Below are 12,299 nucleotides of genomic sequence, written 5' to 3'. Positions count from 1 at the left end.
AACGACGTCCACTCCGTTGTTCATCATGCACATTTGTGCGGCAATCTTTAAATGCTCTCATCCACTTTCTTACCATTCCATCACTCGTAATGTTTTCTCCGTAAAAGGCACAGATTTCACGATGGATATTGATCGCTTTTAGGCCTTTAGCACTAAGAAATCTTATAACAGGCCGTACTTCATAGTCGGTGGGACCCACGATTATCGGAGCTATCTTAAACACTTGCCGCAGTGGATACACCGGTTCCCGTGAGATCACCGAAGTTAGGCACTGTGGGGCGTGGTCGGCACTTGAATGGGTGACCATCCAAGCCGCCATGCGCTGTTGCCATTTTTCTGGGTGCACTCAGCCTCGTGATGCCAATTGAGGAGCTACTCGACCGAATAGTAGCGGCTTCGGTCCAGAATACCATCATTACGACCGGGAGAGCGGTGTGATGATCCCACGCCCCTCCTATGCGCATCCTCCCTGAGGATGACACGGCGGTCGGATGGTACCCGTAGGCCACTCGTGGCCTGAAGACGGAGTGCTTTTTTCATCTTAAACACCCTGTACACAATGTAAACAAGGAAGAATCAGACTGTAATGGCGTCAGTGCGTAGATTAAGGTACAGGCTTTCATGTAAAAATAAAATTATTGGGATATCTTAGCACGTTTTTTAAATTTAAGAACGGTACTTACTTAAAAAACACGCCTCGTACCTGTTACAACCCTATATAACACAAATATCTCATGAGAAAAGTAAAATTTTTCTTATTTGTGCCATATCATGGGTAAAACCGACGTTTAAAACACGGTTGCAGTGGTCTTCTTTGGCCTTCTTCTGGTCTGGCACAGGCCTAGATGTTCAAATGTGTGTTAAATCGTGGTGGACTTAACTGCTAAGGTCATCAGTCCCTAAGGACAAACACACACACCCATGCCCGAGGGAGGACTCGAACCTCCGCCGGGACCAGCCGCACGGTCCATGACTGCAGCGCCTCAGACCGCCCGACTAATCCCGCGCTGCTGCACAGGCCTAGGAAAGGCCACTGTGAAGTTGGGCGAAACGTCTGTTTTCTACATCGATAGTTATTTTACAATATGATGCGGTGCGGTATCCAGGAAACTTATGTGAACTGACTGTAGCCGCAGAAGTTTAAGCTATTACGAGTATATGATACGAGTACAATCTATACTACTGGTAATACTACGGAAAGCTTCACGCGTGTGTGTACTTCCTGTGCATTGCGGAAAACATACCAACACAACCACGACAAATTTCGCTACCGCAGGCGCCACCCGCGTGCCCAGCGGAGTCCCCGTTCCGCCTGCCAGCGGCGCCTGCTCGCTCGCGCTCACCTGTGGCCCAGCCTGGCGGCGGTGAGCGCCTGCCCGTCCAGCCTCCAGGTGAACTGCGGGGGCGGGCTGCCGGCGGCCGAGCAGCGCAGCGACACGGGCGGCCCCGGGCTCAGCGCCTGCTCGATGAACGTCGACTGCAGCTCCGGCACCGTGTCTGCCGGCAGAGGCACGCGCTGGAGTCTCGCTAAAGCACTGAAAATCAACCGATCTAAAGAGAGAAAGGGTCATGCGACGCTATAGCTGGGAGACCCAGAGGTGTGGGATCAGACACCTAAAAGGGGCTCTCTTCCTCCGCGCACAACGCCCTCTACACTCATAGTGAGTGATCCACATCTACATCCATACCCCGCAAGCCACCTGACAGTGTGTGACGGAAGCTACCTTGAGTACCTCTATCGATTCTCCCTTCTATTCCAGTCTCTTGTTGTTCATGGAAAGATGGATTGTCGGTATGCCTCTGTGTGGGCTCTAATCTCTCTGATTTTATCTTCATGGTCTCTTCGCGAGATATACGTAGGAGGGAGCAATATACTGCTTGACTCTTCGGTGAAGGTATGTTCTCGAAACTTCAACAAAAGCCCGTACCGAGCTACGGAGGGTCTCTCCTGCAGAGTCTTCCACTAAAGTTTAGCTATCATCTCCGTAACACTTTCGCGATTGCTAAATGATCCTGTAACGAAGCGCGCTGCTCTCCGTTGGATCTTCTCTATCTCTTCTATCAACCCGATCTTTTGAACTCATGTGACTGTAATCGGTCTATACATTGTGTCATGTTTGTGTCGTAAAATGATCAGAGATGGGAGAAGGTGAAACTCGGTGCTAGTATGTAGCCTGAACCTCGTAAATAGCAGCAAGTAAGATAGTGTCATAAGTTCCATACGGCTTTTCGCGGATGGTGCTGTATTATAAAGAGAAGTTGCAGCATTAGAAAATTGCAGCGAAATGCAGGAAGATCTGCAGCGGATAGGTACTTGGTGCAGGGAGTGGCAACTGACCCTTAACATAGACAAATGTAATGTATTGCGAATACACAGAAAGAAGGATCCTTTATTGTATGATTATATGATAGCGGGACAAACACTGGTAGCAGTTACTTCTGTAAAATATCTGGGAGTATGCATGCGGAACGATTTGAATTGGAATGATCATATAAAATTAATTGTTGTAAGGCGGGTACCAGGTTGAGATTCATTGGGAGATTCCTTAGAAAATGTAGTCCATCAACAAAGGAGGTGGCTTACAAAACACTCGTTCGACCTATACTTGAGTATTGCTCATCAGTGTGGGATCCGTACCATTTTGGGTTGACAGAGGAGATAGAGAAGATCCAAAGAAGAGCGGCGCGTTTCGTCACAGGGTTATTTGGTAAGCGTGATAGCATTACGGAGATGTTTATCAAACTCAAGTGGCAGACTCTGCAAGAGAGGCGCTCTGCATCGCGGTGTAGCTTGCTGTCCAGGTTTCGAGAGGGTGCGTTTCTGGATGAGGTATCGAATATATTGCTTCCCCCTACTTATACCTCCCGAGGAGATGACGAATGTAAAATTAGAGAGATTCGAGAGCGCACGGAGGCTTTCCGGCAGTCGTTCTTCCCGCGAACCATACGCGACTGGAACAGGAAATGGAGGTAATGACAGTGGCATGTAAAGTGCCCTCCGCCACGCTCCGTTGGGTGGCTTGCGGTGTATAAATGTAGATGTAGATGTAGAAGTGGGCCGTAGAGTTTACGCCTGCCTGCGACGGACAGACCGCTATCAACAGTATTACGTGCCCTCAGTCCGTAATGGTCCGTGGACAGGTCTTGCGTTTCATCAAAGACATTGGCTGGCGATCACAAAAATTGCGCAGCCACCTCTCCTTCCCTTTCCGTACAAATAAATGATGGTGGTGAAAATGATTCCAAGCGGCGGTCGAGTACCACCGCAAAAACTTGCGTTGGACCTAGGCACGCTGGTTAAACGGTAGGAAATAGGACATTACGCACAGAATTAAGGACCAACTCACAAATCTCACTGTTCTCTTGCGTTGCAAGACTATCGAAGAGGAAGAGGGAAAAACTTATTTCACTGGCGATACAACCCACAAAACACAACCTTCTATTGTTTAATGCCCCCACTTTTTTAGCCGCACGATTTGGTTTCTGACAGGTAATACAGCTAACAATAATCCTGCAAAGCACATAAAAATGCGTATCCTTCCTTATAGTGGGTGTGACCAGTTCAATACTTCTGCTGTTCTTGTTGACAGCAGTTTAGTCACTGCTGAGCTGTGCTTGTGGTGCAGGTACGTTATATACTTTTGAACTTTCTCTCTTATGGGTGTACTTTACAATTTATATCTAATACAAACCCTATTTTCAGTTTCAACAACACTGATTGTGATATTAGGAAAAAAACGTATCCCGAAACTTCTCGTTCTTGATTTGTTGGAAGAAAATCTGAAACCATTAGCGTTACTCCACTTCACAAGGAATGTATGTCCTTCCTCACCAAATGTTGTTGTGGTCCTCAGTCCTGAGACTGGTTTGATGCAGCTCTCCATGCTACTCTATCCTGTGCAAGCTTCTTCATCTCCCAGTAACTACTGCAACCTACATCCTTCTGAATCTGCTTAGTGTATTCATCTCTTGGTCTCCCTCTACGATTTTTACCCTCCACGCTGTCCTCCAATACTAAATTGGTGATCCTTTGATGTCTCAGAACATGTCCCTCCAACCGATCCCTCCTTCTAGTCAAGTTGTGCCACAAACTCCTCTTCTCCCCAATTCTATTCATTACCTCCTCATTAGTTATGTGATCTACCCATCTAATCTTCAGCATTCTTCTGTAGCACTACATTTCGAAAGCTTCTATTCTCTTCTTCTCCAAACTATTTATCGTCCATGTTTCACTTCCGTACATGGCTACACTCCATACAAATACTTTCAGAAACGACTTCCTGACACTTAAATCTGTACTCGATGTTAACAAATTTCTCTTCTTCAGAAACGCTTTCCTTGCCATTGCCAGTCTCCATTTCATATCCTCTGTACTTCGACTAGTTTTTCCATTTGTCTGTAAAGAATTCGCGTTAGTATTTTGCAGCTGTGACTTATTAAACAGATAGCTCTGTAATTTTCACATCTGTCAACACCTGCTTTCTTTGGGATTGGAATTATTATATTTTTCTTGAAGTCTGAGGGTATTTTGCCTGTCTCATACATCTTGTGCACCAGATGGTAGAGTTTTCTAAGGACTGGCTCTCCCAAGGCTGTCAGTAGTTCTAATGGAATGTTGTCTACTCCCGGGGCCTTGTTTCGACTCAGGTCTTTCAGTGCTCTGTCAAACTCTTCACGCAGTATCATATCTCCCATTTCGTCTTCATCTACATCCTCTTCCATTTCCATAATATTGTCCTCAAGTACGTCGCCCTCTATACACTGCTTCGACCTTTCTGCTTTCCCTTCTTTGCTTTTCATACCAAATATAGGTTTGATAAAGTAGAGGACCTGTAACCTGAAGCATCTGGAAATACAAAACCTAACAAAAAATTGAAGCAACCAGAAGGGAAGGAGGAAAAGAAAGTTGAGAGGTTTGAGAGGCCATGTAATGTTATTTCAGTGATTACAAAACCGAGCAACATTTACAAAGAACTTGTCTGAATGAACACACTTGTTTTGTACGTCGTTTAGCCCGTCTGGTTTGGTTGTGAGCACTGATTCGGTTGGAAAAAGTGCCACAAATTCGTTGTATCCTCTCCTGAGGCAAGATGGCCCACAAATAGTATAACTGATCCTTGACGACCGGGATACTGGAACATAGCACTGCTGACGTCTGAGCTGGTCCCATCGATGTTGTACCGCAGACATGTCTGAGGGTATTGCTGCCCACAGAAGCACTTCGACATCACGCAGACAGTTCACAGAGACACGTGCCAGGTGCGGACAGTATTGTCCCGTTGAGAAATAGCACCAAGAAACTGTCGCATGCGAGGAACACATGGGCACGCAGGATGACCATGATGCACCGTCGCACCGTCAGACCCCCTACATCACTACCAGCCATGACCTGGAACGGATGGCTCCTTACAGGATAGGATTGTACTGCTGTACCTCTCCAAAACACTGGCAGAACAAGACCTCTTCACAGGCTGCCGCTTTACTCACGGACGATGGGCATCGCTGAACACAATGCGACGCCATCTGTCCATCTCCCGCTCAAGATTCCCGGTCACAACATCACTCCAAACTCTGTTTGCGTTGTGCAGCCTGCGCTTGGGACGGTTATTCCCTTGTCTGTCTACTGTTAGTCTCCCACCACTGGTTGGGGATGGCAAAGAAACTTGCAAGGAGTTCATTACTCGTTCTCGGATGGCAGTCGCATAAGTGAAGGGATTACGACGTGTTTCTTGTACAATACTGCCATCTTCCCACGAGATGGTCAGACCAGGAATCTTGAGGACTAGTATGTCTGCCCTCACACTCCAACATCAGTCCTCTGTCACACCCGAACGCTCCACAGACATGGCTACTGCACAATTCGACCAGTTGGCCAGGTGGAGACCCATAAGGAGGCCCGTTTTAGACTCTCTCAGGTGTTGATAACGCTGTCTCACATTGCATTACCCTGTCCTTCACAGTGATCACTTAACATCTAACCCTCTTCACACCCCTTATATACGCTACCAGAGCTGGGAACAACACTAAACACCAATAACAGGTGCCCGTTCTACATGTTACAGAGAGTTGCAACTAATCAGATGCATACGCGCCGACCGTGTGTACCTGTACGAAATTACACTGAAATTCCACTAAGTCTTCTGGGTGCTTTGCCTTTTTCGTCAGGCAGTGTAGTTACATTCATAAAAAAATGAAATAGCATCTGCGTTAAAATACACATACAAACGTAAAACTTTTCCAAGTAAAAAAATTCCCGGTAAAAATGGCCAAATACTTAAACTGTTAATTATGATGTGAGGCCGCTGGGCGTCCACCGATAGAAATTTCGAAGGAGTGTCAACCAATGTGCTGGGCAACTATTGTTCTTTTTTAAGCATTTGTTGTGTTGCACATGTCAACGACACCATTATCAGTTATAAACATGAGGGCCTGTTGAAGAAATATGTTTTATTTTTTTGATTGATTTTGTCACTAAAACCAGTACACTTTGTAAAATTGTGTGTAACACGCAGTAGAACTTATTGTTCTTAGAGTACGCTCTATTTTCTATGATGGATAACATCAAAATTAAAGAATAATGCAATACTGAAGTAACTGGAGTGAACCATAGAACTTAGCAGCAATGTGGGTGACTACGAAGATTCTAGAAATTTCAAACCATACTAACTGCAAATAGTCAGCTGGAATAAAAATCGTTTGTTACAATACAGGATCGATGCCCCATGAGACTAATTTTCAGTAAAGAGACTGGAAAGAAATTCCACGCCCTCCACCGTTCAATGAGGCACGTAAGATACAGTTTGTTCCTGATTTACTTCTTGCACTAGAGGAATAACAATGTAGTCTTCAATCTGAAAACTCGTTCGATGCTGCTCTACATGATAACCAATCTTCTGCAATATTTTTTCACCTGTGTATAATTATTCTAAGCTAGAATCTATTTGTGCCTGATTACCGTATTCTACCCTCGTTCTTTATCTACAGTTTTTACCTTATACTTACCTTCTTCACCAAACTAATATTCCTTTTGGTCCAAACGTGTCCCGTCAACCTAGCCATTCATAGGCCCTACAGCCAGGCGAATCGTGCGAGATTTGGTTTTCTCATAAAGATAAGTCATTTTACATTTTAATAACATTTAATTTAGTATTGATTACATGGTAAATAGGTGTATTAGTGTGCTTTTTAAGCGCACTGTTAAAGGTTTAATTTTTCTTTACGTAATATAGCAGAAAACGCGAAAAGATCTTACAGTCGGATTATAGTCGTATTTTCTGTTTACGTTTTGCCGAAGCAAATCTATAGAATTTCGTTTAATTGCTCTTTGCTCTCTCCAGCAATTTCTCTGTAGCGTACCTCTTCATTATTTAACTCACATTTAACGAAAGTAGCTTGATGTTTAAGTTGTTGTTTCAGAAAGGTTGCACTGTTATTTTTGTTTACATACCGTTGCGTGTAGGGCAAATTTGTGGAGTCATATTTTAGAGTTTATCTCTAATTTAACTGACTTATTCTTAATAAACTATTACGTTTATCATGAGTGAAAACTGCTCAACTTTCCGTAGAAATGTTAGGTCTGGGCTTTGGTGTAACGGGTGCTATAGTTTTTACATGTGGGTGACCGTAGTGGCATGGGAGTAGGGGAAGTAAATGAGGCTCATCAGTGGTTTTGTAGCATATACAGTAGAGATAGGAAGACACTAAAAAAGAAGGGGCAAGTTTCCGCCCTTCAGGCTGAGTTAGACAAGGCCACGGGAGATTTTGACAGGCTAAGGAGGGAGAAGGGTATAGAGAAGTAGGAAGTGGCAACTGGCAACAGGAGGAACAGGCCTAGAAATCTGTCTGCAGCTTCGTGGTGAATGTGGAAAATAGATTTGATCTGTTTCTTCAGTTAGAAGCTGGTGAGCCTCAAGCAGTCGCAGGTGCAGACAGGGCACAACAAAGGTTCAGCAGCGAATCGAAAAGTAAGAAAATAGGGACATCGGTAAATAGAAAGAAAGTGTTGTTGTTAAGTAGTTCCTATGGAAGAGGTGTTGCCCAGCTTTTGCAGGATGAACTAGGATCAGAATAGCAGGTCACCAATTTTTTTAAACCTAGTGCTGGTCTGGAGCAGGTGACAGAGGATTTAGAATCACTTTACAATGTTTTCACTAAGGAAGACACCATGGTTTTAGTGGATGGGATAGGTAATAGTGTTGACAGAGATCCTGGGTACAGTATAGAGTGTGACCTGGCAAAGATTGCGTCACCATCGAAGCATACTACTGTTGAGTTTGTATCTGTTCTTATGCACCACGACCAACGTCATTTGAACTCTTCTGTCAGGAGTTGGAACAGCTGCTTATGTTGTGTGCAGGTTCACAAATTGGTGTGGTGCCTGTTGTATATATATATATATATATATATATATATATATATATATATATATATATATATATATATATATACAGTACAATGTAACTTCTGCACCATTTCTGTGCAGTAATGTGTTCATTGTAAATAAGTATTTTAGTAGTTCTATCATATGTTTATTACCTTATAAATAATTTTTTTTCAAATTTTAAATTCAGTGCATTAATGCGATCTTAGTTACTGAGTGTTCAATAAAAGGAAATGACGATCATTACACTTGGAACCTGTGGAAGATACATTAGCTTATTTGTTTTAGTTGTAAATTTTTGTCATGTATTATTGTTTTTCTGGCATTTTCTACATCATGAAGGACCTGCTCACTATGGAACAATAGGAATGAAAGTAAATCTAATCTAATATAACAGAATGAAATTGTGGTAGAAAACACTTTTCGCCTCATTTCGATTAAGGACCTTATCGTTTTTACTCCTATCCACAAAAGAATTTTCAGCATTTTTCTGTAACATCATATTTAAAAAGCTACTGTTTTCCATAAAATGAAAGATACTTCCTATTTTGGAGGTGAAGCTGGTCAAATATGATATCTGATACGTGTGCCACATGTATTAGATGTAGGTAATGGGCTGTAATTGACCTACGGCATGCAGTATATAAAATTAAAACAGTGCAGTTATATTTTCCACTTTTTTGTAGTTTTTCGGTGTTGGCATCCAAGGATGCCATAGCATAGATTGTGGGGGAGGAACTAGATCTTTAGACCTGGGGTATGGAGCAGTTTTAGTATTTTAGATGATTGGCGACTTTTAAGTAACCATAAAAATGTTCCAGTTCCAACCCTGTTAAAAATATGTGCAATACAAACTTTTAAATTATTTTGTTGAAAGAAAAACACCTAACTATTTTATATTTTTCTCCTTAGCTAGGGTTGATGGCGCCCCCTCCATTTTCATGCCCCTGTGTATGAGCGTGTTGTTGACTACTAAACAGGCACATGCAGAAATGTTTCTATGGAGTTCCTTTACACATATTTCTCTATTGCTTGAGGAGTTTCTCGTGTACAGCAATAAAGTCAACATTCGCAGAAGCCCAGGGGCCTCCTTTGCATGTCTTGAAACTTTAATCTTTTCACTCAGAAGTTCGTTTCTCCCTCCCTGTTATTCCCAGAGTGGCCCTTCTGTGACCACAGCTGGTTATGAGCCAGACCGTCTAATGTTTTACGAATTCAACAGTCCAACAGGGCTGGTCAAAAGGGCATTGAGAAACAAAGGGAGGCCACTGCACACTCAGCCATTCAGCCGAACGGCCGGCAGTCTTCGCGCCCCTGTAGGACAGCCGTTCGTGGTGTTGCAGGGTGTGCCTCGTGGCGCCCATTCCCTGCGCTGGCGCTGTTGGCAGCCCTGCATTATGCATGGCTGCCGGGGCCGTCTAGCTTCCGCTTCCGGCGTGTGATGAATGTGGCGCTAGTGTCGCGCTCAGCAGCTCATCGCTACACAGTGCCCGGTGCCGGCGTGGAACGAGAGGAGGGGACCATACAACAGCGGAATTATTATCATACAATAAAGTCTGACTTATACGTCATCTAGAACAAAAAAACAGGTGCAGATTCACTGTGATGATCGATGGAAAACGTGTTGTAAGACTTATTACAAGTCACTTTTATGTTTTCTGCCGTTACTTTGTTAGGTTCTGTGTTATTACTATTACTCTTATTATTATTGTCTTCTTGGAGATGTAGCCGATATATGCAAGGAAGTAAATAAAAGGCTGTTTGCTTTTATGCCACATGCATTTCGTTTTTTTTTTTATTTTTGAACCGTCCCCACTGGCATACAACAAACGTGAATTATAGGTCACTGAGGGTGCTATGGAAATAAAAAGAAGTAAATCGCATAGGGATATAAAGCAGCCCTTTATTTAGATCGACAATATTTGACCACATTTCCTAGAAGATATTATTAACATTAAAATGCTGAGTCTAGTTCGCTAATACTTTTTAATCCATCCCAAGTGACAAATTTCAGACGCTGGTCATCATCAGTTCGTCTTCACACTAAGTTTCTAATACGAAGTGTGCAATCACAATTGCACATTACGTAAGATGTAGGTGGCTACACACGAGAGCACATTTCAACTTCTGTGAGCTGTAACTGTGAGAAGATACTTCATATCAGATGATTTGCAACAATATGTTTGGATGATGAGCAGTGGCAGCTCGTGAATATACAGTCTTGCTATTCACAAATTTTTAGATTGGGATAAATTTGAGAGTGTGTAATTAATGGCATAACAGTTATGCTTATCAACAAGTTTATACAACTGCAATCACTGCCAACAATAATAATAACAACAATAATAATAAAAACAGTAATAATAATATGATGCATAACTTATATGACAAAAGAACGAATTGTTTTAGTGAAATTTTGTTGTTTTGTTCACAACTGAGTAACCTTCAGGGCAATAACGAAGTCAGGTAAGCTTCTGTAACTCTCAACTTCGCTTTTTTGTGTATGTGGGAGTTTTCGTATTTTCCCGTTTTCTCTGACCGATGTAAAAGATCCTTAACAGATTTATTAGTTCACGAATTTACTTCCAGGCTGAAAACTGATATTCTTACGCTGCTCCAACACTAAAACTTGTGCTAAGTGTACTATTCTTTATTAAATGTTCGCTTGTAGTCACGCTTCTTAGATTTCGTGACTCATTCATTCAAAGGATCTGTTCCCGGAAGCCCTGGTTCCTTTGTGCTAACTTTTCCTGACAATATACTTTTCTATTCCCAGAATGAGATTTTTCACTTTGCAGTGCAGTGTGCTCTGACATGAAATTTTCTGGCAAATTTAAGCTGTATACTGGACTGAACTTCAGCTTCGGACTTTGCGTTTCACGGGCAAGTGCTCTGAGCTACCCAAGCGCGACACACGAGCCGTCCTCACGGCTTTACTTTTCTGTTAGCATTTAAAATAGATTCAACGTAGTTCATATTTATATTGCACAGGAAAGCCGATTCCCGCAAACTCATCATCCAATTCCGAACACAAAGTGTCGTTTGTGCAAATGATTAAACTGAAGCAGTGGTGTCTACCAACATAATCACTTGACTAGAATGCAAATGAGACACTGAGATCCAGAAGAGCCTAAAGCACACCGCCGTCAATCCCACATGGACATGAATATCAAATAAACAAGTGATACAGCTTTTTGTGAATTTTCATAAGTATGACGTGGGCCTACAGCAAAGTTAAACCTGCCTCACTATAAGACCAACAGGTTTGAGAAATAAGAATACTAGGAACAATCTTTCAACTGATGCTGTGATTCTCAGCGCCTCAAACGGATTATTGTATGATAAAATTCATAATTTAGTGCGCAACAACTAACTCAGAAACCCACAAATAGATTTACTGTCAGTACAACTCTAACATATAGTGAGTCCGTTCTAATTTTACCGCAGTAGATAGTGAGTGAATTAACATATCTGAGGAGTATGTTATCATGAAGCAGAATATATGCCGACTGAACAGGGATAAAAGTTTGGCATAGTGTACAAACACCTAGAGGCATGGACGTAAACTTCTAGTTGGGTGGCAAGGGCTCACATCGTGAACCGGAAACATTGTTGATCGAATCCATTTTGTTGATCGAATCCGTATGCATTTGGTCCGTAAGGGTATTACGTCACGGGAGTTGCGCATGCGCAAATTCTCTTTAAAACGTGCACAACTGATGCTGTGCTCGTGACCCTGATACCAAGTTTCGCGGACCCTAAAGGAGCAGTAGCGCGGTAGATTTAATAGCTGTATCTTTTATATTTCAGCGTCTGTGTTAACAGCGTCCAAAGAAAAATAACCAATAAATCGGCAAGGCGTCCAAAGTTAGGGCGCTCACTTGCTGTTGTGATCTTACACAGCAGCCTTCTTTGATGA

At 42.8% G+C, this 12,299-nt stretch overlaps 1 protein-coding gene across 1 annotated transcript in view; it reads right to left on the bottom strand.

Annotated features, from left to right (window-relative positions):
* LOC126284517 (Down syndrome cell adhesion molecule-like protein Dscam2) overlaps nucleotides 1–12,299 on the bottom strand; it is a 698,452-nt gene that overhangs the window by 163,644 nt on the left and 522,509 nt on the right. Inside the window, exon 10 of the mRNA XM_049983513.1 lies at nucleotides 1,344–1,497. Coding sequence (XP_049839470.1) covers nucleotides 1,344–1,497 — 154 coding nt within the window. The remainder of the gene's footprint in view (nucleotides 1–1,343; nucleotides 1,498–12,299) is intronic.

The sequence above is a fragment of the Schistocerca gregaria genome, chromosome 1 (genome assembly GCF_023897955.1).
Source record: "Schistocerca gregaria isolate iqSchGreg1 chromosome 1, iqSchGreg1.2, whole genome shotgun sequence".
Taxonomy (NCBI): Eukaryota; Metazoa; Arthropoda; class Insecta; order Orthoptera; family Acrididae; genus Schistocerca; species Schistocerca gregaria.
The sequence above is the reverse complement of the archived record's forward strand: the minus strand, read 5'-3'. Positions and strand labels throughout refer to the sequence as shown.